The sequence below is a fragment of the Lissotriton vulgaris genome, chromosome 1_2 (assembly GCF_964263255.1).
Source record: "Lissotriton vulgaris chromosome 1_2, aLisVul1.2, whole genome shotgun sequence".
NCBI classification, from domain to species: Eukaryota; Metazoa; Chordata; class Amphibia; order Caudata; family Salamandridae; genus Lissotriton; species Lissotriton vulgaris.
Window position 1 is genome coordinate 71,618,924 of NC_141686.1, and position 26,208 is coordinate 71,645,131.

General features: G+C 43.4%; 1 protein-coding gene across 1 annotated transcript in view; it reads right to left on the bottom strand.

Moving 5' to 3' along the window:
• Window positions 1-26,208, bottom strand: part of LOC147733933 (sodium- and chloride-dependent betaine transporter-like) — an 865,604-nt gene that overhangs the window by 139,886 nt on the left and 699,510 nt on the right. The window contains exon 9 of the mRNA XM_086952828.1: window positions 11,896-12,020. Within this exon, the coding sequence (XP_086808954.1) occupies window positions 11,896-12,020 (125 nt within the window). The remainder of the gene's footprint in view (window positions 1-11,895; window positions 12,021-26,208) is intronic.

Here is a 26,208-nt window from a genome sequence, read left to right on the forward strand (position 1 = left end):
TTGTGTTCTATCTATAGTGTTCAACTGTCTATCTTTTACATTGCTAAGTGCTACTGTTTCTGATTGACAAATACAAAAGCACTACTAAGACTGTAAAGCATATCTTTTGCCTTGAAAAACCCTTCATACAGTCTTTTTGAAAGTATTACTGCTTTGAAAACTGCTACTTACCTGAAACTGAGTATTTCTTCGATCTAGAAATAAAATAGCCAAAAAACTTCTTTTTATACATAACAACTAGTCTGGATTCAGTCTTTGAGTTTGTGCAATCATTTATTGCCTGAGTCTGTGCAACAAATGCTTTATACAGCCCAAATATAAGTCTAACTGCTCTACCACACTACCACAAATAGAGCCTTTAGTGTTATCTACTTGAGCCTCTGTAAACCTCTGGTAATTCACTGGACTTTGTGCATATCATACCTTACTTTGGTATAATATATACAGAGCCATCTTCCTACATGCTGTGATCCTCTCTCAACAGACATGTTCTAGCATTATCCACGCTAGATGCCTTGGTTCTTCCCTAGGGCGGCTTTGACAACATTGGGTCAAATGCACGCCTTCCTTACTGGAACCCCGTAGTCTTATTATCTACAGCTATCAAACCCCATTGCTCTACTTCTAACAGCCTGCCCACATGCACTGTCCCAGCATATAAACACCTCTACCTTCATGAATAATGGTTTGCTCTCCTTTTAACGACTACTAAGCTTCTGGTGAGGAAAGGAGGCTATAGTGATGTGTATTGTAACTAGGGTTGCATGTGCTAGGGAATTGTTATTGGAATGGTCACATGTCATTTAGAATGTATATCTGTAATATGCTTAGAGTGCTGGTCAGTTCATGATTTTCTTCCGAGCTGGCAGCACCTTTTTACTACTGCTGTACATATTTGAAATAAAGCCTTGAATTCATCTAAACCTGCGTGGAATTCACTACAGATTTGGCGACGAGGGAAGCCTTTCAACTATGAATTGGATTTCATGAAACAACACATCGTAATTTTTTTTTTTTTTTGGATTTCTTCGTTTCTACCCGATTATCAAGAGGCTTTCCTGCTGTTGGTGCTTACATCAAAGACTACGATTCTGTGAAACCTTACAATTCTATTGCGGTGAGATCTACGTTATTTATTTTATTATAATTCCCCAGTGCTACCTCCGCATTCTTTGAAGTGGCTTCCGTTGTCAACTGCTGCCGCACCAGCCGCCTTCACTGCACTTTTAAAAGACGCGGCTTCTTGTCAGAACTTCTCTTGCTCCGTCACCGATTATTGTGCGTCACTGCAAGTGCGTCCTTCATATCCTGATGCACTCTGGGTACGACCTCACGTAGGGTCACGTCGGCGGCCATCTTTATTTACATTTTCAAAGTGATTTCACCGCGATCTTTTCTCCTAACAAATCGGAACTTTGAAACCAAATTTCATCGCGATCTCACTTATTAAAGAAAACAAATCGGAGGAGTTCTCAATTCAATTCTCACGGTATTTTCACTATTTTATTGTTTTAATTCTTACTTAATTTTCATGTATTACTAAGGTGCTGCCTGCTATTATTATACTTCTGTTTTCAAGGATTTCAATATTTTACTTGATTGCATAATTCTGCTTCAATATGCCTGACACTAGTGAAGCTACTGCTAGTGGAGATAGATCTATTCATGGATTAAACTTAAATCCACCGAGAGAATTTTTAATTATTCCTGGTGATCCTCCAGTTGCTTGGCTAGATTGGAAGGAGTACTTTCTTAATTACATAGCCAATCTTGAAGATGTCAGTGGTATTTTTACACAGGAAAGGAAGAAAAGAATCTTATTGTTGGGTCTGGGTCCAGAAGGATTAAGAATTTACAATCAACTTGATAAGACTGACAGATCTTCAGGAGATATTGATGTGTTCAATGCAGCGTTATTGAATATGGATGACTATTTTTCTCTTTGTGTATGCATTGCTGTCACCAGACATTCATTTTTCCAACGCAAGCAAGAAAAAAACGAATCAGTTGAGGATTACGTCTCTGCTTTAAGAAAGTTAGCTATCAAATGCAAATTTGCCCAGCTTCACGATGATCTTATTCGTGATCAGATTGTCATGTACACTAAAACTAAAACTATACAGAACAAGTGGTGGGTGGAAGGTGACTCATCTTTAAAAGAAATTATTGCCATGGTTAAAAAGGCAGAACTTTCTGAACGCTGTGCTAAAGCTTCCGTTTCCAATGACAAAAAGGAATCTGAGATTGTTAACAAAATTTCGGAGGGTAAAACTTTTGTTAAACATAACAAAGATTTCAAAGCAGGGAGTATGAGAAGGGATACTTATGATTCAAAAAAAGGTCCTGACCCTGTTTGTTATAGATGTGGAAGTCATTCTCATCTTGCTCATTATCCTAAATGTCCAGCGAAAAATACTAAGTGTTTGAATTGTGGTGTTTTAGGCCATTTTGCAAATGTTTGTAAAAAGAAAACCTATAAGAATTTCAAAAGCAAAATTGCATGCATTCAAGAAAATGAACAAAATGTTAGTTCATCTTCAGATGAGGAAGTACTACTGGTACAGAATATAGTTAAAAAGAAGGTAGTTTTGAATATTTCTGATCTTGATTCTAGCAAACCTTTCTGTCAAGTGTCTTTAGGAGGAATTGTAACTCAACTGGCTGCAGATTCAGGGTCACCTTATACTATTGTCAATAAGCATGTTTGGGAGGAGAAGTTTATTAATCAAATTGGGAATTGGTTAGAACCCTCTGATATTTCACCAGTTAGCTACACTGATAACACTATTGAGATATTAGGTTTTAGAGTTCTAATGTTTAGATTCAAAGGAAGACACGCTACATGTAAATTATATGTTTCCAAAGATGGACCTTCTGTTCTTGGATGGAGGGATCAAAGAAGTTTACATATAATTTTGGATCCAAACAGCAAGGAACAGGTTTTGGTTTCTTGCACTAGTGAAGACACAAAAAAATGAATGTATTTCCATCTGTGTTCACTGGGAACATGGGTAAACTCAAAGGTTTTACACACCAAATTAGATTAAAAGATAATGCTGTTCCTAAAATCCATAAGGCTAGGAATATTCCTGTCATTATCAAGGATGAAGTCAAGTCTGAATTGGACAAATTACTTAATGCTAACATCATTGAAACTGTAGAGGCTGCTGAATGGGTTTCTCCGTTGGTCGTCGCACGCAAGGCCAACGGAAAGGCCCGTTTGTGTGTGGATTTGAGATATTTGAACAGCCAGATTTTGGTTGATCAATATCCACTCCCACGTATAGATGAGATGTTGTCCCTCACTAAAGATGCCAAGGTATTTTCCACCTTAGACCTATCGGCAGCTTATCATCAAGTAGTACTTGACCCGGAGAGTAGACATTTAACATCATTTGCCATTCCTTTTGGCTGCTTTAAGTTTAAGAGAATGCCTTTTGGCTTAGCCTCTGCTGTGGCTGTATTTCAAAGATTAATGACTAACCTTTTCGGACACATCAAAGGTGTGATATTCTTCCAAGATGATATTTTGATCATGGGAAAGGATAAGACTCACCATGACAATCTTCTGAGGAAAGTGTTGAAAATTTTAGATGACAATGGGTTAGTGGGAGAACTTAGCAAATGTAAATTCTCTGAGAGGTCGGTTACGTACCTCGGACATGAAATTTGTGATGGAGGTATTAAGCCCAAAGCAAAATTAGTAGAAGCCATTGTAAACTCACCTGAGCCCAAGTCCAAGGAGGAGCTCAGATCATTTTTGGGTTTAGCTGAGTTCTACTCGAAATTTGTTAACCAATTCTCACAAAAAACCTTTCACATGCGTGTTTTGATGAAGAATAAGTCACCTTTCTTGTGGGATGAAAAATGTAAAAGTGCATTTAAAGAAATTAAAGCAGCCATTGTTAATGCACCTATGCTGCAGGGATTTGACCCCTGTGCAAAAACGTTTTTAACGACTGATGCTAGCGGGGTTGGTTTGGGAAGTGTTTTGTCACAGGTTTCTGAGCAGGGCGGTGAAGTGGTCATAGCCTTCGCTTCTCGTTCTTTATCGCCTTGTGAAGAAAAGTACTCTGTGATCGAGCGTGAAACCTTGTCTGTTGTATGGTCAATGGAACATTTTCGCAAATTTATTTGGGGTAAACAATTCACCTTACGTTCTGACCATAAACCCTTAACTAAACTTCTTACTACAGAAAGTTTGAGCAGGGCATCAGCTAGGATTGCTAGACTGTCAATGAGACTTCAGGATTATATGTATACCATACAATATGTACCTGGAGCGAAAAATGTGGTGGCTGATTTTTTAAGTAGGTTACCTTTGCCCATGAAGGAAATTGATCTTAACTCGTGGAATGATTATTGTGTTGCTGGCATTTTTTCTAGTGCACAAGGTTTGTCAAAGGAGGAATGGGAATCTGAATCTATCAAGGATGTTACATTAGAAGCAGTTAAAGGCAAAATCAACCAGGGGTGGTTTGTTCAACCTAAAACTGAAGTCCAGTTTAAGCCATTCTGGGAGGTCAAAGACGAACTCAGTGTTGACAAAATCAACCAGGGGTGGTTTGTTCAACCTAAAACTGAAGTCCAGTTTAAGCCATTCTGGGAGGTCAAAGACAAACTCAGTGTTGAGGATAATTTCTTGTGTCGTGGTGATAAACTTGTGCCCCCTTTTGGTGTGCGTCAGAAGATTATATCTTTAGGGCATGAGGGACACCCAGGTATTGCCAGGACCAAGAAGAATGTAAAGGCCTTGTACTGGTGGCCTGGTATTGATATGGAGATTGAAAGGTCGGTGCGTGATTGTGTTCAGTGTGAATTTTCTGACAAAAGTCAAAAGACACTCAATCCCCCGATGTCATCTCTTAGTTGTCCTAGATTGCCTTGGGAGGATTTAGCTTTAGACATTATGGGGCCAATCGTGTGGCAAGATGATTCTATTAAGCATATTCTAGTTTTAGTTGATTTATTTTCAAGGTGGATCGAACTGAAGGTTGTTGATAGGATCAATACTGATGCTGTCATAACTTTTCTGGATGAGTGTTTTATCAGGGAAGGTCTTCCTGCATCTATATTGACCGACAACGGTGTTCAATTCAAATCTGATGCTATGAAAATCTTTATGGATTCTACAGGTATTAAACAAAGGTTTTAAGCACTTTATCATCCTCAAGGTAACTCAGTTGTTGAGAGGGTTAACAGAGTTATTAAGGGAACTTTACAACTTGCCAGTAAGAATAGGAAAGATATGTACAATGCATTAGATAAAATGTTGTGGTCATATAGAATCACTATTCATGAAACGTGTGGTGAAAGCCCTTTTGGTTTAATGAGAGGCAGATTTCCCTATTCCAAGTTAAATCCTGTATGGATGGGCAGAAGCAGAGAATACATTTGGACTGCTGATAAGGTCATTGACAACATATGTAAATCTCAGAATAAGAACAAATCTTACTATGATAAGAAACATGGGACCAAAGACACTCACGTTAGCGTTGGTCAACTAGTTAGGGTCAAGTTGACTAGGAAGGTTGGTAAGTTGCAACCTCGTTTTTCGGATCCTGGAACTGTAACTAAAGTTATGCGTAACACTGTTATGTTGGATGATGGATCCATTCATCATTTAAGTAAAATACTTTGGCCAGAATGTCTAATACTAGTAAAACAAAGAAGGAGGAGGTGGTTGATGTTGGTGAATTTTGGTGGTTATCTCCAGTGGGGTTGTCTGATTCAGGTTCTGTTTCTTCCAACTGTGATGAAGTTCCTTCTAATGGAAGGGTTTGTCAGCCTTTGGTTCCACTGAGTGATTCTGAGGTCTTTGCAGATTCTTCGGAGTCTTTGCTCCCACATTCCCAATCTTCTTCCAACACATGTTCAAACCATGGTACTGATTCTTCACAAATTCCAAACATTGTGAATTCATCAACTGATAAAGTGTTACGTTCCCAAACTTCCACCAGATGTGGAAGAAACATTGTTGCTCCAAAATTTTTGGAGGATTTTGTTTGTAAATAATTATTTCTCTCTGTTTAATTTCTTCTTATTTTTTTAATATTTTGTTATGCTGGGTAATTCTTTTGTTGTTGATCAATCTGTATATTTAAGGAGGGGATGTGTAGTGATGTGTATTGTAACTAGGGTTGCATGTGCTAGGGAATTGTTATTGGAATGGTCACATGTCATTTAGAATGTATATCTGTAATATGCTTAGAGTGCTGGTCAGTTCATGATTCTCTTCCGAGCTGGCAGCACCTTTTTACTACTGCTGTACATATTTGAAATAAAGCCTTGAATTCATCTAAACCTGCGTGGAATTCACTACAGAGGCGGTGGGTTCCTAAAGACGTAATGTTGGACCACTACATTATTTTATACAATGAAAAGCACTCACAGAGTCACAAGGCAAAATATTCTATGAAAAGATGACTACAGATAGGACATGTGCCTGGCAGGTTTTTCATAAGCTGGGTGTAGAAGACAGAAAGACTTTAAAGAAACTCTTGAGAGAGGAATGAATTCCAAGTATAAGTTTATTGTAGGTTTCCAATCACAGGAGGAGCGTCTCGTCAGCCAGGAGTCCAAGCGGTAACTGACTCCACAACGGACACCAGGCATCAGAAGGCGACTCCACATTTAAACCAATACATAAATACATTCTGAGCACATGCACAGGCATGTGCACACTAAATAGAATAGCTAGAATAGAACTATCAGTAACCAAGATACAAGATACAATACACTACATTACCTTCCCCCTTATACAGAACCAGAAAAACAAAGAAACCCAAAACTAAAAGGAAATAAACTCGTTGTATCTTGCAGGAGGTCTTCTAATGCGACCACTACGACTGCAAGACGGAACAGCAGGGGAAACTACAGAATCCAGAACAGGGGAGGGAACATTAGAAATAACAGGTGTAGCAGAGGGGAGTTCATCACAAACTTGAACCATTTTTGGCTGGAGCCAATGAGACCAATCGCAACCCTCTTGAATGGATAAATTTTTCCTCCTAGAGATAAGGGCAGCTTGATCTGCAGTCAGCTTTGCCAGCTGTCTAACGTTCCACCAACCCTTGTCCCCCAGAAAAACTGCATTCTTACTGACTTTAAGAATCTGGACGGGACTTGAAAACATGGATAAGCCTTTTGCGACCTTATAGGGTTTCTTGATCATAACCCAATCTCCCACCAACATTTGAACCTCCTTTACACCCTTTGACCTGTCAAAATTTTCCTTCATAACAGCCTGTTTCCGCTTGACCGCAAGGTCCAGATCCTCACTAACAGGAGACACTTGAACACCCTCCACTTTCCTTAACCAAGCCGGAAACAAAGGAGAATGAAATTCCCTTCCCCGCAACAATTGAAAAGGGGACACTTGAGTTGTACAATGCGGTGATACGTTATAGTTCCAGATTTTCTTTTCCAAAAATTTAAAAACATCCACACCAGAAGCTATGGCTGTCTGAATTCCCTCTTTCAAAACTTTATTGCCCCGCTCCACCAGACCATTCGATGAAGGCGAATAAAGTGCCACTTTCAATTGCTTCACATCATGTGATTTCAAAAATCTACACATCTTGTCAGAGACAAAATGGGTCCCGTTGTCAGTCACCAAGGTGCGAGGGGCCCCTTCCAACAAGAACAGTCTCTCAAGGAAAGAAATGGTATTACTTGAATCTGGAGCCTCTACAAACCTATAATACATCCATTTAGAAAAATAATCCATCGCTAGGATAAGGTACCTCTTCCCTTCCGGAAGAACTTTATATGGGCCAGAGAAATCTAAAGCCACCTTCTCCCAAGCCATCCCCGGAAATTGAGAAGGTTGTAAAGGGGCCTGGTGAGTCTTCCAATGCTTATCAGACAAAAGACATTCTTCACAACTGTCCACCGTAGCTCTAACCTGTGAGTCAATACCTGGCCACCAATAATGAGCTTTGATTCTCATACAAGTCTTGGTCACACCAAGGTGACCCTCGTGTGCTAATTTGATAATCATGTTCCTTAAACCACTGGGAGGAACGAACTTATCACCCCTTAACAAAACCCCATCTTTGACTGAGAGCTCCTCTGCCACCTGAGCAAAATTCTTGAGGTCCCCCGACAGATTCCTAACATCTGGCCAAGTTTTAGCCGAAAACTCCAAGGCCTGTGACAAAACACCATCCAACTCACTAGCTTCATTCCAATCCTTTTCAGAAATGGCTGAACTCCACTCCTCCACAGCATCCACCAAAGAGACACATTCCACATCCTCCTCCACCAAGTCATCCTCATCATCCCTGTCCATCAACATCCTGGACAAGCAATCTGCCCTGAAATTTTTACCTCCTGTGATGTGCCTCAATTCAAAATTGAATTCTTGCAGTTTAGAAACCAATCTAGTCAGCCTAGGCGAAAGACTATTGGTACCAGAAACTTTGCTGAAAATAAACGAAAGTGGTTTGTGATCAGATAGCATAATAAACTTGCGTCCCCAGATATACATTTTAAACTTTTGGGCCGCCCACACACAGGCCAACGCCTCCCTTTCAATCGTGCTGTAGTGCTTTTCAAAGTCCTTCAAAGATCTAGAAGCAAAAGCTACCGTGTGCTCTTTACCTTCTACCTGTTGACACAACACTGCACCAAGCCCTTTCATGCTTGCATCAACTGCAATAACGCACATAGAATCATCTCTAAACGCCTGGAGAGCACGTGCAGAGACAATTAAGTCCTTGATTTTAGCAAAAGTCTCATCCAACTCTTTTGACCAAACAAACTTTTGACCTTTCTTCAAAAGCAGTCTCAGAGGCTCCACGACCTGAGCGTACCCTTCGACAAATCTGGCATAGTACTCGGCTAGGCCCAGAAACGAACGTAAAGTGTCCTTATCACATGGAGGTTTGGCTTCCATTAACGCCCTAACGACAGAAAACTTAGGTCTAATGCCTGACTTTGAAATAGAATGGCCCAAATACTCTAACTCAGACACTCCAAACTTGCATTTGTCCTCCCTGACTGTCATACCCCTACTGCCAAGAATGGACAAAACCTTTTTAAGTAGCACATTGTGTTCCTCCATTGTCTTAGCAAAGACCAAAATGTCATCTAAATATGCTTGAACCCCCATCAGATCCCCGAACAAAGAGTCCATCAACCTTTGGAAAACGCTAGCTGCTGAAGCTAACCCGAATGGGAGCCTCAGAAACTTAAAAGCACCAAACGGGGTCACAAAGGTTGTTAACTCTTGAGAATCCTTGGACAAGGGAATCTGGTGGTAAGCGGATTTTAAGTCCAGCAAAGAAAACCACCTAGCGCCACCCAGATTCGCCAACAGCTCCTGAATTTTGGGGAGAGGGTGACAATCGATTTTGATGTTTTTATTGAGACCCCTGAGGTCCGCGCATAGCCTAATCTCATTATTTTTCATGTCAATATCTTTCTCCCCGAAAGCCTTAGAATTGACATCCGACTGACTTAACTTCACATTCCTTCCCCATTTATCAAAAAATGTAGAGTCCCTAAGTATAGTAATGGGAGCTCCAGAATCAGCCATTACCTGTAATTTAATATTGTCAATTACAGCTTCACACAAAGGTCCCTTAATAGGTTCAGAATCATCACACTCAACCATTAACATTAGATTATCAAAGGTGTCACAACAGTCATTCATATCCACATAGTTGACTTTAACAGATTTCTTCTGAAATCTGCACACCTTTTGAAAGTGACCTATTTTTTTACACAAAACACAACGTTTATTCATGGCAGGACACCCTTTAAAATTCCCAATGTGGAATTTGGACCCGCATCTAAAACAAGAATTTTGCTTATTTGTATTACCACTAGATCTACTTGCTTGCCACTTTTCTTTAGCTTCTTTATTAGTAACAGCATATACACCATCTTCAGACACATCATCCGAAATAAAATTAACCTTAGTAACAGTATCCAACGCCATTGCCTTAGTAGAGGTTACTGACCTTTCGATACTTAGGCTAAGGTCAATAACCTCGGATAGTGAGGGATTCTTGCAACTAAGAATTCTTTCCTTTACTTTAGTGGAAGAACAATTAAACACAAATTGATCGCGGATATAATTGTCAAGTAAAGGACCAAAATCACAGGTGATAGCTAATACTCTCAGTGCAGAAATATATTCGTCAATTTTTTCGTCCTCCTTTTGTCTTCTTTTATAAAAATTGTGCCTCTCCAGCATGATGTTAGGAGATTCTTCAAATTGCTTTTTCAACCTGGCGATAGCCTCTATGTAAACATTCCATTCACTATCCCCTGAATGAGCAGCAGGAGGGGGAATGGGTACCAAACTCTTAAAAATACGTTGCGCAGCCAACCCAAGACTGCCAAAAAGAAGAGCAAACTTCCTAGGAGGCGAATAGTCAGAAGCATCAATCGCCAAAATGTGATTCTCAAATAAGCCAAACCACTCAGACCATAGTAAAGTAGGCTTCCCAGGTTTCTCAAGAAAAGGAGGGGGTTGTGTGACCTCCCTAACCGAGGCCATATTGCTAAAACAAAATATACAATGACAATAGCAAGATATATACCCAGGTAATATGCAAATACGTTATAAATGCGTGAAAACTTTAACACAAATAAACATGAAACCTGTAAAAACGAATTTGCTGCAAGAGAAAATTTCGTTAAAATTTACAGAACAGTTTGAATACCGCTTAAATACAGCTTCAAAAACAGGTAGATAAACGCTTGAAGAAAGGCGTGTGAATCGCCGAGATCACACGAAGATAAGTCAGACGCTACAAACGCCGATAAAATTCCAACATCACCAGCTGAAGCTTCCGACTTCACTAATATGTCCGCCGTGTGTAGCGTCGTGACGAGAGCGTCGTGACGTGTCTGGTGAGGTATCTTACTTCTCCAAGATGTCCGCCGTGTGTAGCGTCATGACGTGAGCGTCGTGACGAGTACGTTGATGCCCCAGAGTTCCAAGACTCAGCAAGTGCGAGTGGAAGTTCGAAGAGAAGGGCGCGTTGCCAACGCTCCAGGACGCGATGCCGGAGTTCCAAACAGGCCGGTAAGCGCGTAATTCAAAAGCACTCCTTGAAAAATCAGATTTTGTAGCTTCAGAACGACTTAAACTTCAACCACAAGTTTAAAGTTTTGTAGGAGACTTTTAACATTCAGCTGGTTATCTTCAAGTTGCGATTCACGTTCCAATGAAACGCAATGTCGAGAAAACAGTCACAAATCCGCTCCTCCTCAACAAAAACTCGACCAATTAATCCACACGAAACATAAATTCCATGAATCGTTGGGTCAGAACACCAAAGTAATCCAATTTCGACGAAGTAAAAAATTAGCCAAAATAAATTCCTTTGCGTGGGGTCGGTGATGGAAACAAAATCCCGATCGTCGCCAATATGTAGAAGACAGAAAGACTTTAAAGAAACTCTTGAGAGAGGAATGAATTCCAAGTATAAGTTTATTGTAGGTTTCCAATCACAGGAGGAGCGTCTCGTCAGCCAGGAGTCCAAGCGGTAACTGACTCCACAACGGACACCAGGCATCAGAAGGCGACTCCACATTTAAACCAATACATAAATACATTCTGAGCACATGCACAGGCATGTGCACACTAAATAGAATAGCTAGAATAGAACTATCAGTAACCAAGATACAAGATACAATACACTACACTGGGGGTCCAGCTGTGCCTCTCCTTTGACAAAATGTAGGACTATTGCATTCTCTTACTGTTGTCCTTACTGAGTGAGGAGTGGCACAGGTAAGGACCTGTAATTGAACCACTGTCTTTCAGCTAGGTGGATTCTGTGAAAAAAACACATACAAACATAATACGTTCATACATAGCTACATACAGGCCCAGGCTGCTTATTTCATGTAAAAACACGGAACTCCCCAACATACCTGACTCAGCTACTTCTGAGAGGGGCACGCCCTGCTCCCGTGCCATGAAGCCCAGGACAGAGAAGATGGCAAAGCCTGCAACAAAACTGGTGATACTGTTCAGGAAACAGAGCGCGATGCAGTCCCTGAAAAGAAGAAATGTGCAATGCAAAGTGAGCATCAGATTTGACACAAAAGGGGTCAGCAGAACACGCTGTGACACAAATATCCATGTACCTAGCACATTACCATGGTACATGTATTCATTCAATTAAGTAATAAACCACATCCCTCTGCTAAACTAGAGGCTGGACAGACAAGTGTGGCATATGCTTATTGTTATTCTGATGCCATGGTTACTTGAGAATGTATGTATGTCACAAGGTCTACCCTTATTGCCTAGCTACGTGGGTTTAGAATATGATCTTTTAAATGAGAAGAGGCTTTTAATGTAATGGCATGCTCTGCCTGGATGGGATCTTTTCTATAAGAATACATCTTATATTCAACTTTGTATCAAGACTCAAGTCATCCTTTCCCTGGGACCTTGGATCCTTCAACAAGCTTTATCAGTCTTTGTTAGAGACTGTCTCAGATGGGCTGCTACTGTTTATTTGTGGTTATTACTGTTTATGTGCGAGTATATGTAAGAGTAGGTGGTGTTGGTGTGTGTGAAGGTTTGTGTTTCACAATTTGAAAATCTGTTTACTTTTGTGTCGATTTGTTTCAGATTTTGTGTTAGTGTGAATAGAAACAGGTATCAATGTGTGCATGTAGAAAGATCCATCCTTACCTTAATGCAACAGTTAGAAGAAATTGGAGCACCATGTTTTTTATTTGTGATTTTTCAAGGCACTAACCACTCTCCATTCATCCTTATACTCAGAACTCTTAAGTTTCATAGGCCTTTAGTCCAGGTCTTTTCCTTGCATTCATGGACTTATTTTAGAATGGGAACAACAAGAACTCAAATGCCAGAATGGACAGATAGAACTTGGACTAGATGAGCTACCGAAACTTGAAACCAGAAAGCTTGAGAGCACTGCGTGTCTTGGTGTGCCCCTACTTACCGTCAATGCAACCCACCTGCAGCTAGAGGACAGATGTGTTGGAGCTACTGAGGTGCTCGCTGAGGATAATCCAGAAGCTGGAATAAGTGATCCAACATCAGAAGCTGTGGCACATGATAGCAAGTAGAGTTCTGAGCACTTTATTTGCATTAACCTTTTCAAGGATTAATTTCCCCAGTCATTGCTAACTGAGTTGTGCCCAACTCCCCCTGGTACAATGTTACCATGCTAAACTTCATAATAGCTGTTTACCCTCTTTCCTTAATCTTCCCATTCAGGCTTCTCCCGTTTACTGGGAGACAAAAGCCGAAGGACACTGTTGGACCTATAATACTTAGGGTGGTCTTTATCCCAACTTTTTGCCTTTTGCCTCTCATTTTTGCTGTATCTTTTTGTTGATTCAGAAAAGGGGCGGTGATGAACAGAGTGTCTGAGTTAAGCAGACCACTCTTACCCAGTCCAAAGATCAGGGCTTGATCCATCACCGTTATTTAGCTCACTGCACCATCCCAGCTCAGAACCTGGCTATATGCAAATCAGTCTGTCCCTGACCCAGTGCATCATGGGAACAGGGCAGACTAAACTACCAAGCCAATTCTTCACCAGAAAGGAGACAAGCTACCGGGGACCGGTTTCTGGCATTTCAGCCGTCGTCGGCCCGGCTTGCTTGAATCCTGATGGTGCAGTGAGCAAGGGACTCATGTCTGAGTATACCCTGCCCTACCTATAGAGGCCAAAAACGATTCAGAAAAGGGGGTGGTGATGAACAGAGTGTCTGAATTAAGCAGACCACTCATACCCAGTCCAAAGATCAGGGCTTGATCCGTCACCGTTATTTAGCTCACTGCGCCATCCCAGCTCAGAACCTGGCTATATGCAAATCAGTCTGTCACTGGCCCAGTGCATCATGGGAACAGGGCAGACTAAACTACCAAGCCAATTCTTATACTGGGAAGGAAACAAGCTTCCGGGGACCGGTTTCTGGCATTTCAGCTGTTGTCGGCCCGGCTTGCTTGAATCCTGATGGTGCAGTGAGCAAGGGACTCATGTCTGAGTATACCCTGCCACACCTATAGTGGCCAAAAACGATTCAGAAAAGGGGGTGGTGATGAACAGAGTGTCTGAATTAAGCAGACCACTCATACCCAGTCCAAAGATCAGGGCTTGATCCATCACCGTTATTTAGCTCACTGCGCCATCCCAGCTCAGAACCTGGCTAAATGCAAATCAGTCTGTCACTGGCCCAGTGCATCATGGGAACAGGGCAGACTAAACTACCAAGCCATTTCTTATACTGGGAAGGAAACAAGCTTCCGGGGACCGGTTTCTGGCATTTCAGCTGTTGTCGGCCCTGCTTGCTTGAATCCTGATGGTGCAATGAGCAATGAGCAAGAAACCATTTTTCAAGCTTTAAACTTCCCTTGCATTACAAATACGTAACCCCTAATGTAGGCTCTAAGTGACCCTAAGAGCAAGGCGCACTGGTACTGAAAGGCAGGACATATACTTTCAAGTTATATATGTCCTGCAATGACAAACAGCTACATTTGTTTTTTACTGCACTGGGGCCTACTCCTTCCATCGGCTAGCATTGGGGATTACTTAAAATACCTTTCAAGTTGTAATTCCAGATTGGAAAGAAGTTCCTACTTCATTTTTAATATCTTTGGAATGGTGGTGATAAATTCTCTTTAGTGGTAAAGTTGGATTTGAAACTACTTTTAACTGAGCTCTGTGTGCCTGCGGCCTGTCTCCAATCTACGTCTGGTCTGGGTGAAGCTATGCTTTGTGCATGCTCTCTAGATAGCCACAACACAGGAAGGGATGGGTGAGAGAGGGCATACATTTGCATTCATCTGTATTCTGGTAGCCTTCCTGGGAAGGAAGGGGGAGAGGTGGCTCACACTTACATCTGAATAGGCTGTGTTGTGTCCTCACACAAAGGGTCTGACTAGCCCCCGTAAATAGTGTGGCAGACAGGACTGGGCTGAAATCCTTGTGCACTTCAGAGAAATCCTTTTAAGTCTTCCCCTACATCAAAGGCACTTTTGAGTATCGGTGACAAGGCACTGACCCTACGAAATCTGTACACTACTGGACGTGGGAAGAACTCTGCTGAAGTAAAGACTGCTGTGTTGAAAGGATTGCCAATTTGCTGTGACTGAATGTTCTGAGGAACTGCTTCTCTGCTTTGCTGAGCTGCCGTGCTGCCTGCTGATCTCTGCCCTGTTGAAGACATGAACTGGACCCATCTCACTTGAACCCAGAGTGACTCCAAGGATTTGCTGGCTTGCCTCCTGTTTTCTGAAGCTTCAGGGACAAAAAAGACTTCCTGCAATCCTGCTGGTGCTGCTGGACTCTGCCATCTGTGAGTCCTACCCTTGCTTTGCTTAAGGTCCTTCATACCTAGGGCTCAGAAATGGGTTCTGCAAAAACCAACCCATTGTCTTGACTGCGTGAGAATTTTCGACGCATTGGCTGCCTATGCCGAGGCTGCTTGTTGACAATCCACAGCCTACGCAGCTTGGCGGCGATGCAGGGGCTTCTTGAAGATGAAGCTTTGCATTGATTTCAATAGATGCAGCAACGACATGGAACCCTCTATGCGTGGCACAACGATGCAGCAGACTCTCGATGATGATGAAACTCCATCCAAGGCATTTCTTCAACTCGATCTGTTTTGGTCCTGTAACCTGCCTGCCTTCCATCACAGTTGGCCTAAACTTTGACTTTGAACCGGTCCCTCACAACCTCAAGTAACCTTATCAGTAGTGACTTCTAAGCCCTGTTTTCATATTTAACCCTAAAAAATTAATATCTCGATTTCTACTTATTGGATTTTTATTGTTTTGGCCATTTTTTTGTCAGATAAATATTCTCTATTTTTCTTAGCGTGTGTAGAGTATTTTTGAGGGATTGGGTCCGAGCGTTTCTACCTTTCTTTTTTATCAGCAGTAGTAGCATTGCACCTCCCTGACAATACACCAAGCATTAGAAATAAAATGGTAATAAAGAGATTTTGTTACCAATTTATTTTTCCTTGCAGCGAAGCCGAGTGGAGACGCTTGACGGGGACATAGCTGCAGATTGGCAGCAGGGAGCAGTGTTTAAGTTAGAAGACGAGGAAGCATACTGTAAAAAAAAAAAATATTTCATTTTTATTTTAGAAGAAAAGGAGCATGTAAAAGTCCATCCTTGATTTGTCTTTCCAAAATTTAAAGAATAATACTGTTCATTCCCTAATTATTATCAGTCCATTAAAAAATATTCACTTGGGAGTCTAGTTTAACTAGGTAGATACTGGATAAGCAGCAGTCAGGAGGTCTCCATGAACACATAGTTGGAACTGACAGCACGCCCTGATGATGTCCATAGGGCGAAATGAGTTGGCTGGGCTGCGTTGACTGCTTTTGATGAAAAGCATTTATTGATTAAAGAATTTTGGATCCATTAAGAAACACAAGACTCCCAAGTGATTATTTTTTTAATAGACTGATGATAATTGAGGAATGAACAGTATTATTAGTTGACTTTTGGAAAGACAAATCAAGGATGGACTTATACACGCTACTTTTCTTCTAAAATTGGATGTTGCATACATGTGGCCCTGGGGCAGTGTGACCACTTAAAGCTGTGTGTGAGAGTATGCTAATGAAAGTGTCCTGATATTACATCAGGAACACTGTTCTTATCCCACGCTGCAGAATTTTAATTTTATTTTTATTTTTCCAGGGTCAGCATTTTAACAAAAAAATGAAAGCATGCTTCTGTACGGTGCCAGGGTAAACCTATTATTTAGGATGGATTCCGTGCTAGTAAAACTTGTGGCTGCATTTAATTTCGTTTTGCAAGGGAAGGAAGGCCTTATAAATGCATCTATAAGGCATCACTCATAAGGGCATATTCTCAAGGACGTATCACCAAGTTAGCAGCACTTTATCGCAGCCAAAGTGGCAATACATTTATCTCACCATTCACAAGCTGGTGCTAACAGCCCATATCACCAGTTTACCCGCGATAGCAGCCACAAAAAACATCTCCACAGATGTCCTCGGCAACTAGCGCTAATGAGATGCAGAGTAGGGGGTTCTGTGCCAAAAGCTGTGACAACATCACTCCGCAACATTCTCAACGACCAGCCAGATCGGCGATAAGAGCCCAAAACATGCAATAAGGTCTGTTGGCAGCAGGAATTTAACACCTACTTAGACCTGGTGCAAAGTCGGATGACAGCCTGCACCACAAAAGGTAGCCCAGCCCACAGACACACTTGAAGGGAAACAGTTGCCATGGAGCCACTGATCATATGTGCCAGACACCTAAGAGAACCACAACACCCACTGCCACCACCCCCCACACCTCCCAGGCATTACCCCAGGTACCCCCCCACATCCCCCGGACCAAGATACTGCACATCAACGGCACAAAACCATGAAAAAAATCACCCGCCTGATGTCGCACAATTACAACAATCAACATACATGTGAGTACAGAAAACCGGATTCATTCATTCAAGTCCAAAAAAAATATCACATTCTAATTTGTTTCCAAACAACTATTTGAAGCGTCATGGTGGGGCATGCCTGGACAATCTGTGAGTCACAGCCTCCAAGACAATATCCAAGATAAGAAGGTGTGTCAGGCACTCATCAAAAGACAGAGAGACAGAGAAAGAGAGTAAGAGAGAGAGAGAGAAAGAAAGAGAGAAAAAGAGAGAGACTAAACAAGGAGCGGAAGGCCAATCGGGCCCTTGGCTCATTCAAACATGCTAACTGCTGCGTGTGTTCGTAATTGCTGCACCCCAAATCACAGGCATGGCATCAAAGTCTGTATGACGGCCACATCACATTTGAGAAATGCAAGCAGTAGTCAGACTAAAATCTGATATGAAAGCTCCTTTATCTCAACACACAAGGCGGAAGGACAACCAAACCCCAGACCTTGGTCCTGAATGCGGCTGGCTCACCCTGCGTGAGATACCATACCAGCCTCTGACGACTCCCACACCACAAACTGTGCTAATGAAAGATCAACATGCCCACTCCTCACACATACTTGTACCTGCATGAGCTACAGCTGCAAGGGATGCCCATGAACCCATGCATTCAAACGTTGCACACACATATGACTCATTGCGCAGAGCTGTGGCATATCGTCCACAGAACTGCTGCCGGTTTGAGGATTGCAGTGCTAATAGACCAATAAAAGCAGTGGCAGGCCATCCCAGGCACATGCACAACCCATTTCACGTGGAACTGTACCGTGCATAAATGCTGCATCTGTTGGGCTCACTGCCCATGGCAGTGTTGCGAATCAGTTTCTGTCTGAGTGTCCGTCTTGCCTACGTCACCTGTGTCCAGCTCTGGTTCCACTGTCGATCATGCACATTCGAGTGACCCATGGAGTTCTGCCTATCCAACGCAATGATAGCTGAATTGGATTATGACCTGACAGTGCGCCCCCGTTGGTTCACGAACAGGAGTGTCACCAGGATACCCGTGCATGGGATGCACTGATCTTTGGCGAATGTACTGGCCATTGTGCATTAAAGATTGCACAACTCCTAGTGTGCAGTGACCACATTGATGCGCTCCCCTATTGCCCTGTGGTGTGGATTGGTGAAACGGCGTGGACTGACCACATCTGTCCGGACCAGTTAATGAATTCGCTCGGCCTGGTGTTCCTCAACATGACAACGACGTACTATTGGCACATATTGCCCATGAAGCTGCGCTTGCATTCATGGACGAGTAACTATGTTCCAGCAGCCACATCGGAATGTCAGCCACAGCAGAGGTACCAGCACCTTCTGGCATCATGGGAAATGCTCACATATGCCACCACAACAGTTGACATGTCTGCCTTTGTCTGGAATCAGAATGCATGTGTGTGGAAGTACGCGTGTGGATACACACCTGTGCAAGGTGATGCAGTTCCATGGTAGGAGCAGCACAGCGTCGTTTACCAACTTTCCCAATTCGGACATACTGCTGGGGGGAGAGTACACACATGGCAATGTAGCATGACATGTGACCTTGTTAGACCCTTTCACCTGCTCACTGTCAGCAGAGCAGACAGTTAGCGCTGTCCGGTGGTACAGCACTATGCAGAGCCCATGGGCTGTGAGTCATGTCCCCTCACATGGGGCAATGAGCAGATGCCAAACATCACATGACTCGTCCAGCAAGGCAAGGTGGACTGAGACCGTTGCCATCCGTAATGATTTTGTGTCCATTTTTGCCTCCCCATTTCTTGCACCTCGACATGTTCCCATGCTGCGTGTAAGTGTCTTAAGCATTTCCCTGCATGTTGTGGTCCTTGCCTTGTCTGTATTGATACGTACATGTCAATAAAGTCTACGCAACTCCACTGGTGTCCAACTGTGATGAGTGTTGATTTGAATGGCAAATCGTGTGCCACAATGAGCATCATCCCTACATATGGAGGGACTGACTAACTCCCGTATAATGGTGGTGGGTCCCTTTTGACAGCTCCACCTCTGTGAGCCAGACATTGTGGTGGGATAGTTGGTAGCAGACCTGTGCACTTACGTGTCTTCAGCAATGGGAGTATGGTGTCCAAACTCTGGCCATGTAGCACAATGTTATACATCAAAACAGAATGTGTTCACACAGCTGTGTGTGAGTAGGTATGCGAAGTGACGTTCTGATGGAGGACACCACTTCCGGCCTCCTACCTGTTAGATTTGGGGTCTCTAGTTGGCACAGGTAGGCACTTGTGACAAATAGGGACCCTTGCTCTTGGCCTTTAAATCCAACTCCCTCAAAACCTTGTCATGTTCAAACTGCAATCCCTTTTCCTCTAGGGCCAATTTCTTACTTTCTAACTCCAGTGGCTCCAGTGGCCCATTCAATTTGGGTTTGTTCAGCTCTATTTCATGCCTTCTGCATTTATCTCTGTCCTCCAGCTCCTTTGGAGACAGACTTTTGCCAGACACACTGCTACCTGCCGGGGAAGGAGCTTTCCTTCCTCCTGGCCCTTCCAGCTGCACATCTGCATTCTCACCCCATCCTCATTCTCAGGGCTCTTCCTTTCTTCTACCCAGGCTCTCAGCACCTTGTAGAACTCTTCCTTCTTGGTGAGCCCAATAATGGAAACATTGAATCTCTTGCAGAAGTGCTTAGGATGCTTTACTGTGTAGCTTTCCAGCCACTCCTCTTCCCAATCTCCATAAACAGAGGCTATGGATTCTGCTCGCTCCATCATGGTTAAACTTGGCAGTTCTCAAAATTAGAAAATCCCTAAAAAGAAATTTACCAAAAAGTATGTGGTCGCGTTTTGGTCTGCACTTACTAGTAGTGTTCACCAATCACTGTACATGAGTCACAAATGCAAGTCCAGAATCCTCACCACTGACCACCAATGTTAGATTTTGGGGTCTCTAGTTGGCACAGTTAGGTACGTGTGACAAATAGGGACCCTTGCCTCTAGTCAGAGTAAGGGGGTGCACTCCTAAAATAACACCTGCTCACTCCCTTGGTAGCTTGGCATGAGCAGACAGGTTATCTCAGAGGCACTGTGTAAAGAATTTGTGACCACATACAGTAATCAAGTGACAACACTACAGATGGACACCACACAGGTTTTATATGAAAAATAAGTATGCTTTATATAGATTTAACACAAGACCATAAACGACATAAATCCACAATACTGTATTTAAAATGGTAGTTTTAGCTTAGTTCTGTTTAGTTCTTAAAATGTGACACTTTGAGTCAATGTACCTTACGATGTGTTGCGCTTCCACAACAAAAGTGTTGCAGCGATGGAAAGGCAGCAAAGTTCCAGTGCAAAGAAAAAAAGACGTGAATATCTTCTTAAATTGCGAGAAGTCTCGATTCGATGCGTCAGCTGCAGCGGCGACACGCTTGTTCCGCGATGCGACGACAAAAGCTTTGGCTGCGACACTCTTCTCTGACGTTGCGAGATGCTTCTGCACAAAGCGACAACTACAGCAGCGACATTCAGGATGCGTAGGCAGCAGCTCCGACGGTGGCACGCTTCTCTGTGGATGCAAGGTGCTTTTCTTGATGCGGTGCAATCTGACACCTACAGCGGCTACATCCAAGAAAAGACGGCAGCAGCAGCGATGGCGACACGCTTCCTCTCCGTTGCGAGACGCTTCTCTTGATGTGGTGCAATAGGACAGCTACAGCGGCGACATCCAAGATGCGACGGCAGCAGCAGCGACGGCGACACGCTTCTTCTTCGTTGCGAGACGCTTCTCTCGATGTGGTGCAATAGGACAGCTACAGCGGCGACATCCAAGATACGAGGGCAGCAGCAGCGATGGCGACATGCTTCCCCTCCGTTGCGAGACGCTTCTCTCAATGTGGTGCAATACGACAGCTACAGCGGAGACATCCACAATGCGACAGCAGAAGCAGCGACACGCTTCTTGAGTCTCGCTTCCAGCTCCTTGCGACACAGAGTTCCTCAGAAGGCCCAAAACAGCAGCAGGCACTTCCAAAGAAACCTGGGGAGCTGGCGGTTGAAATCTGTTGTCCCTGAGACTTCAGCAGGAGGCAAGCTCTGTTCCAAGCCCCCTGGAGATCCTTACAAGTTGATGAAAGTACACAAAGTCCCTTTCTCCTCTCTTTGGCAGTCAGGCAACCACTGCAGGCCAATCCCCCAAGCAGCACTTCAGCTTAGGGATAGTCTCTCCTCAGTTTCTTCTGGTTCCACTCCTCAGCAAAGGTTTCTTCTTGTTTGTTCAAAAGGGATCTAATTTCTTGGGATCAGGGTCCCAATATTTATACCCCAGAATCCTTTGTCCTCTGAGGGCAGAGGGGCCTTTGCCCAGTCCAAACCAGTTCTGGAGCACTCTGTTGACATGACTCCTTCTTTCCTTTCACAGTGCAGGGCACAAACATCAGACACCCCACAGGGCGTGGAGACAGCATTGTGGAGGGAAGGCAGAGCTCTATTCAGGTCCCAGCTGCAACTCCTCCCTCCCATCTGGAGGATGTCTGAATGTTAAAACCAACTTCACTAAAAGATGTATTTAATCATTCTGAGTTCAGGCATACTAAACTCGAATTTTTACCATGTTCCCTGAGTCAGTTAGTATTATAAAATGTAATAATCTAACTGCCCATTCTGGCCTATGGAGAACAGGTAACCTTGCAATAGTGTAAAACAAAAATGGCTGTAATTCACTATTAGGACATGTCACACACACCAGGGCATGTCCTACCTTATACTTACAATACACCCGGCCCTTGGGCCTACCATAGGAGTGTCTGATATCAAGAAAAGGGAAGGTTTAGGGACTGGCAAGTGGGTGCACTTGCCCAGTCAGCATGGCAGTACCAGACTGCACATAGGCTCTGCAATGGCAGACCTGAGACACACTTTTACAGGCTGCTCCTGTGGGTGGCACAATCAGTGCTGCAAGCCCTCTAGCAGTATTTGGTTTACAGGTCCTTGGCACTCCTGGTGCACTGTACTATGGTCTGACAGGTAAACCAAACCAGTCAATCAGGGAATCACCAATTCAAACATTAATTTACTATAGGGAGCACTTGCACTGTGGCACTGGACAGCAGTGGCACAGTGCCTAAAGCATCTAACACCAGCAAAAACTCATGAGGCGACAGCAAAAATGGTAGTGAGACCCACGCCAATGGTACCAGGTCTAACACTACCGATTTTGTCATTTCCACACACAGCCCTATTTAATACATGGACATGTGCCTACGTTGGGGGGTTGCCAGATTGTTGTTCATGTAAAATCAGGCCACAGCTAGTTCACACCTTGACAGTAATCTAATTGACCAAGTGGCTCAGTGTCAAACGTGCCCATTAATGTAATTTACCAGGGTGTACCTTCTTGTGCATCAATGTCCCTACATCCATCCATACTTTCATACTTGAGTGAACATAGCCATGACACATCTGAGTGATTTTGAATGTTTTATTCACATTTTGATGAATGCCGGAGCTAGAGCTGTACATGGCCATGCCAAGCCCACATTACATGGTAGCCTAGTGGTGGGCCAACCAGAGTACTTTGGGGATTTAAAAGGGAATTGAAAGAGGAAGAGTGCAGTCCACAGCATGATTGCTGTGTAATTGGCAACCAGTGAAGACATGGCAGTCCATGTTGGGTCCAGGTGAATGTCGCATTCCGGGGGTCAGTGTGAAGTGTGGTCCCAGTGCATGATGCATTGGGCTGAACCAGGCAGGGACAGGTAATATGGCGGAGATGGATGCTACTACCTCCTTCCTCACACAGTAATTACCATCCACATCTTACTTCTCTAATACTTCTTCTGTGTCCGGTATGTCCGGTGTGTGTGGTGGTGTAATGGCTGCATCGCTGTGTGCCACTGACACATCAGGGTGCGAAGGTGATAGGGCTGCATCACTGTGTGCCACTGACACATCAGGGTGCGTAGATGAAAGGGCTGCATCACTATGTGCTTCTGACACATTAGGGGTCAGAGATGTGTGTGTCGAAGTTCCCGCTGCAGTTATCTGGGACAGGCTTAGAGGCAGCAATGGCAAGATGAAGAACTGCAAGGCATGGAAGATCCCAGCAACATCTTGCTGGTGTTCAGCCAAGGCAGCGATACTTCCACCCTTCATCTGCTCTATGGTCTCCATTGTCCTGCGCATCTGTGCCAACTCTCTGCTCTTCTCACTGGTGCCTGTCTGACTAGACAGTTCTTGTATCCGAGTAATGGCCCCAGCTATGTCAGCCAAGGATTGTTGTGGAGCATGGTGCGGACAGTGGATGTCCAGTAGGGACTGGAAGTGGTCCCTGATGGGACTCAGACACCCATGTATGGCATCCAGTTTGGCTGCCACAAGCTCAAAACCAACCTGCAGCTGATCAGACATCTCCACCTGGCAACGAAACACACGGCGTTGGAATTCCATGTTATGTTCGGGATGTTCCTGGGAGTCAGCCGTGGTGGTGTGTGTTTCCTGCTGGGTGGTCTGTCCAGGGGGTGGGGTCACCTCAAGGCAGCTGGGCTGCCCTGCTCCTGGGTGTGGGGTGCGGAGGCTGTCCATTAGCCGTTGGAGGGTGTCTGATAATATGTGCAGGTTGTCCTCGTCATCATCACTGATGAGATTTGTGTTCTGCTCTGCAGTAGGTGTTAATTGTCCCTCTGCAGTGTAAAGGGGAGATGCAGTTTAACAGAGTGTCCCATTTATGTTGACGCCTAGTAGATTTTTTCGTACAGACTGCATGACAATGTACATTGTGACTGTTTTGGTGGAGCTGGGTTTTTGATGGCATTTAGTGGAAATTTCGACTACATGATGGATGTGTGGTTCTACTCGTACATTATCATCACACAGTGTCAGGAAATTCCAGATGTGAGGGGCCAGTTTCTACGCACAAGTGGAACTTGTTGTGTCCTCTGTCCTGTGGTGTACGTGTTGCACTTTGTACCACATTGCTGTCAATGTTGATGTGTTGTGATTGCTATGTTTGTGTGCTGCATTGTGGGAGAGTCACGCCTGCAGCTCTAATTTTGTGGCCCCTTATCTCTTTGAAGCAGTGTGCCTTTGAAGTGTGTGCTTTTCGGGGGTTGAAATGATTGCCACTTGGGTCATTTGTGCTCTTGGACAGATTTTGTGGTCTTGTGTATTGTTTGTCTGCTGATGTGTAATGAACGTCATGGGTTGTATGTGCACGTGGCTGTTGCAGAGTGCGACCTGCTCCTTTACGGATGTGATCCATACTGGGCCACCTCAAAGTCTAATCGTGCACAGTGTCATGTATTTTGACTGCAGCCATGCTATCAGTCATGCAGTGTCACTTGCATAAACTAGCAAAATACAAGTGATGCTAATGGTATTCAAATTTAAACGTAATTATTTGAGGAAACAGATACCATCAATTATCTATCTTCACCATACACATTTATACTGACTAAATCAACTGCCATATTTTTCTGTTCATCTTAGGGCTAATTTTCTAAAAAAACACAAAAGACATAAGTGATATATAGTACTCTTTTAGTAATCTTTTAAGAATCTCTTTAAGATCTTCAGTATTTTGGTCATACACATTAAGGAATCACACAATATATATTCTTGTGTCGAGCAATTTTCAACAAGACATACAAGCAAAAAAACAAATAAAGTTGTACAATCTTTGACCCTTAATCCATGGGTTATGTCTGAAGCCCAATAGCTTGCAAATAAGGAAAATTGGTAATGTCTCTTATAACCTTAATTCCTTTTTCGAACACCAAAAATATATATAGGAGTAAGTGAAGCACAACTCAATGTTTTTATGGCTTCTCAAGTCAATCCAACTCCTAGGGAATATATCCCATATTGCTTCCAAATCAAACAAAGAGTGTCGAAATCAATGGTAAACTGTTGACGCGTTTCGGCCTGTCAAGCAGTTTCAGGCCTCATCAGGACAATGGGCAAACAAAACAAGCAGTACTTTACCGCATTCAAAACCGGTAGAAATCCCAGCCTTGTTTCAAAATCGTCTTCACAATTATATATCACACCAAGCGTATAATATGGCAATTTTCCATATTGGCGAAACAACCTTGCATCCAAAATGCGTGACTTCTCCAAATGTTCGGGTCCGCACGGAGACTTAATCCAAAAAGCGTCTGCACCGAAAAGCGTCTCTGAATCACGCCAGATAGTATCCTTTCACTCGTTCCTCACAGTCTCCCAGGGATTAACATACCGCTAAGTCACTTGCATAGTCAGTGTGGCGCACACAGACGCTGCTTTTCTGGATTCTGCACATGTGCACGGGTAGGTTGTGTCATTGGTGATTTAGAGTAAGCATGGGCCGAAAATCTGTTCCGCTCCCGGATTTTGCGGATTTTCTGTAAATTCGCAATCCGATGTTACCGCAAAATCCGGGAGCGGAACAGATTGGGTCAAAAGTTCAAGCTGACTTTTGTAACTCTTTTAGAATGGCGCCGGCAAGCTGCCAGAGCCATTCTAAAATAGTTACAAAAGTCAGCTTCAACAGGAAGCTCTAATAGATAAAGTAAAGCAGGTGCTGCTCAAATTCAGTTACACAATCATTAATCACCCCAAACTTGGGGTGATTAATGATTGTGTAACTTAATTTGACCTTCAACTCCAGCACCTGCTTTACTTTATCTATTAGTGCTTCCTGTTGAAGCTATTTGCAGCTATTTTAGAATGGCGCTGGCAGCTTGCCAGCGCCATTCTAAGTGGGGCTGAGGGCAGAACGGCACAAAAGTGGGACAGAGGGCAGAAGGGGACAAAAAATTAGTGGGGCAGA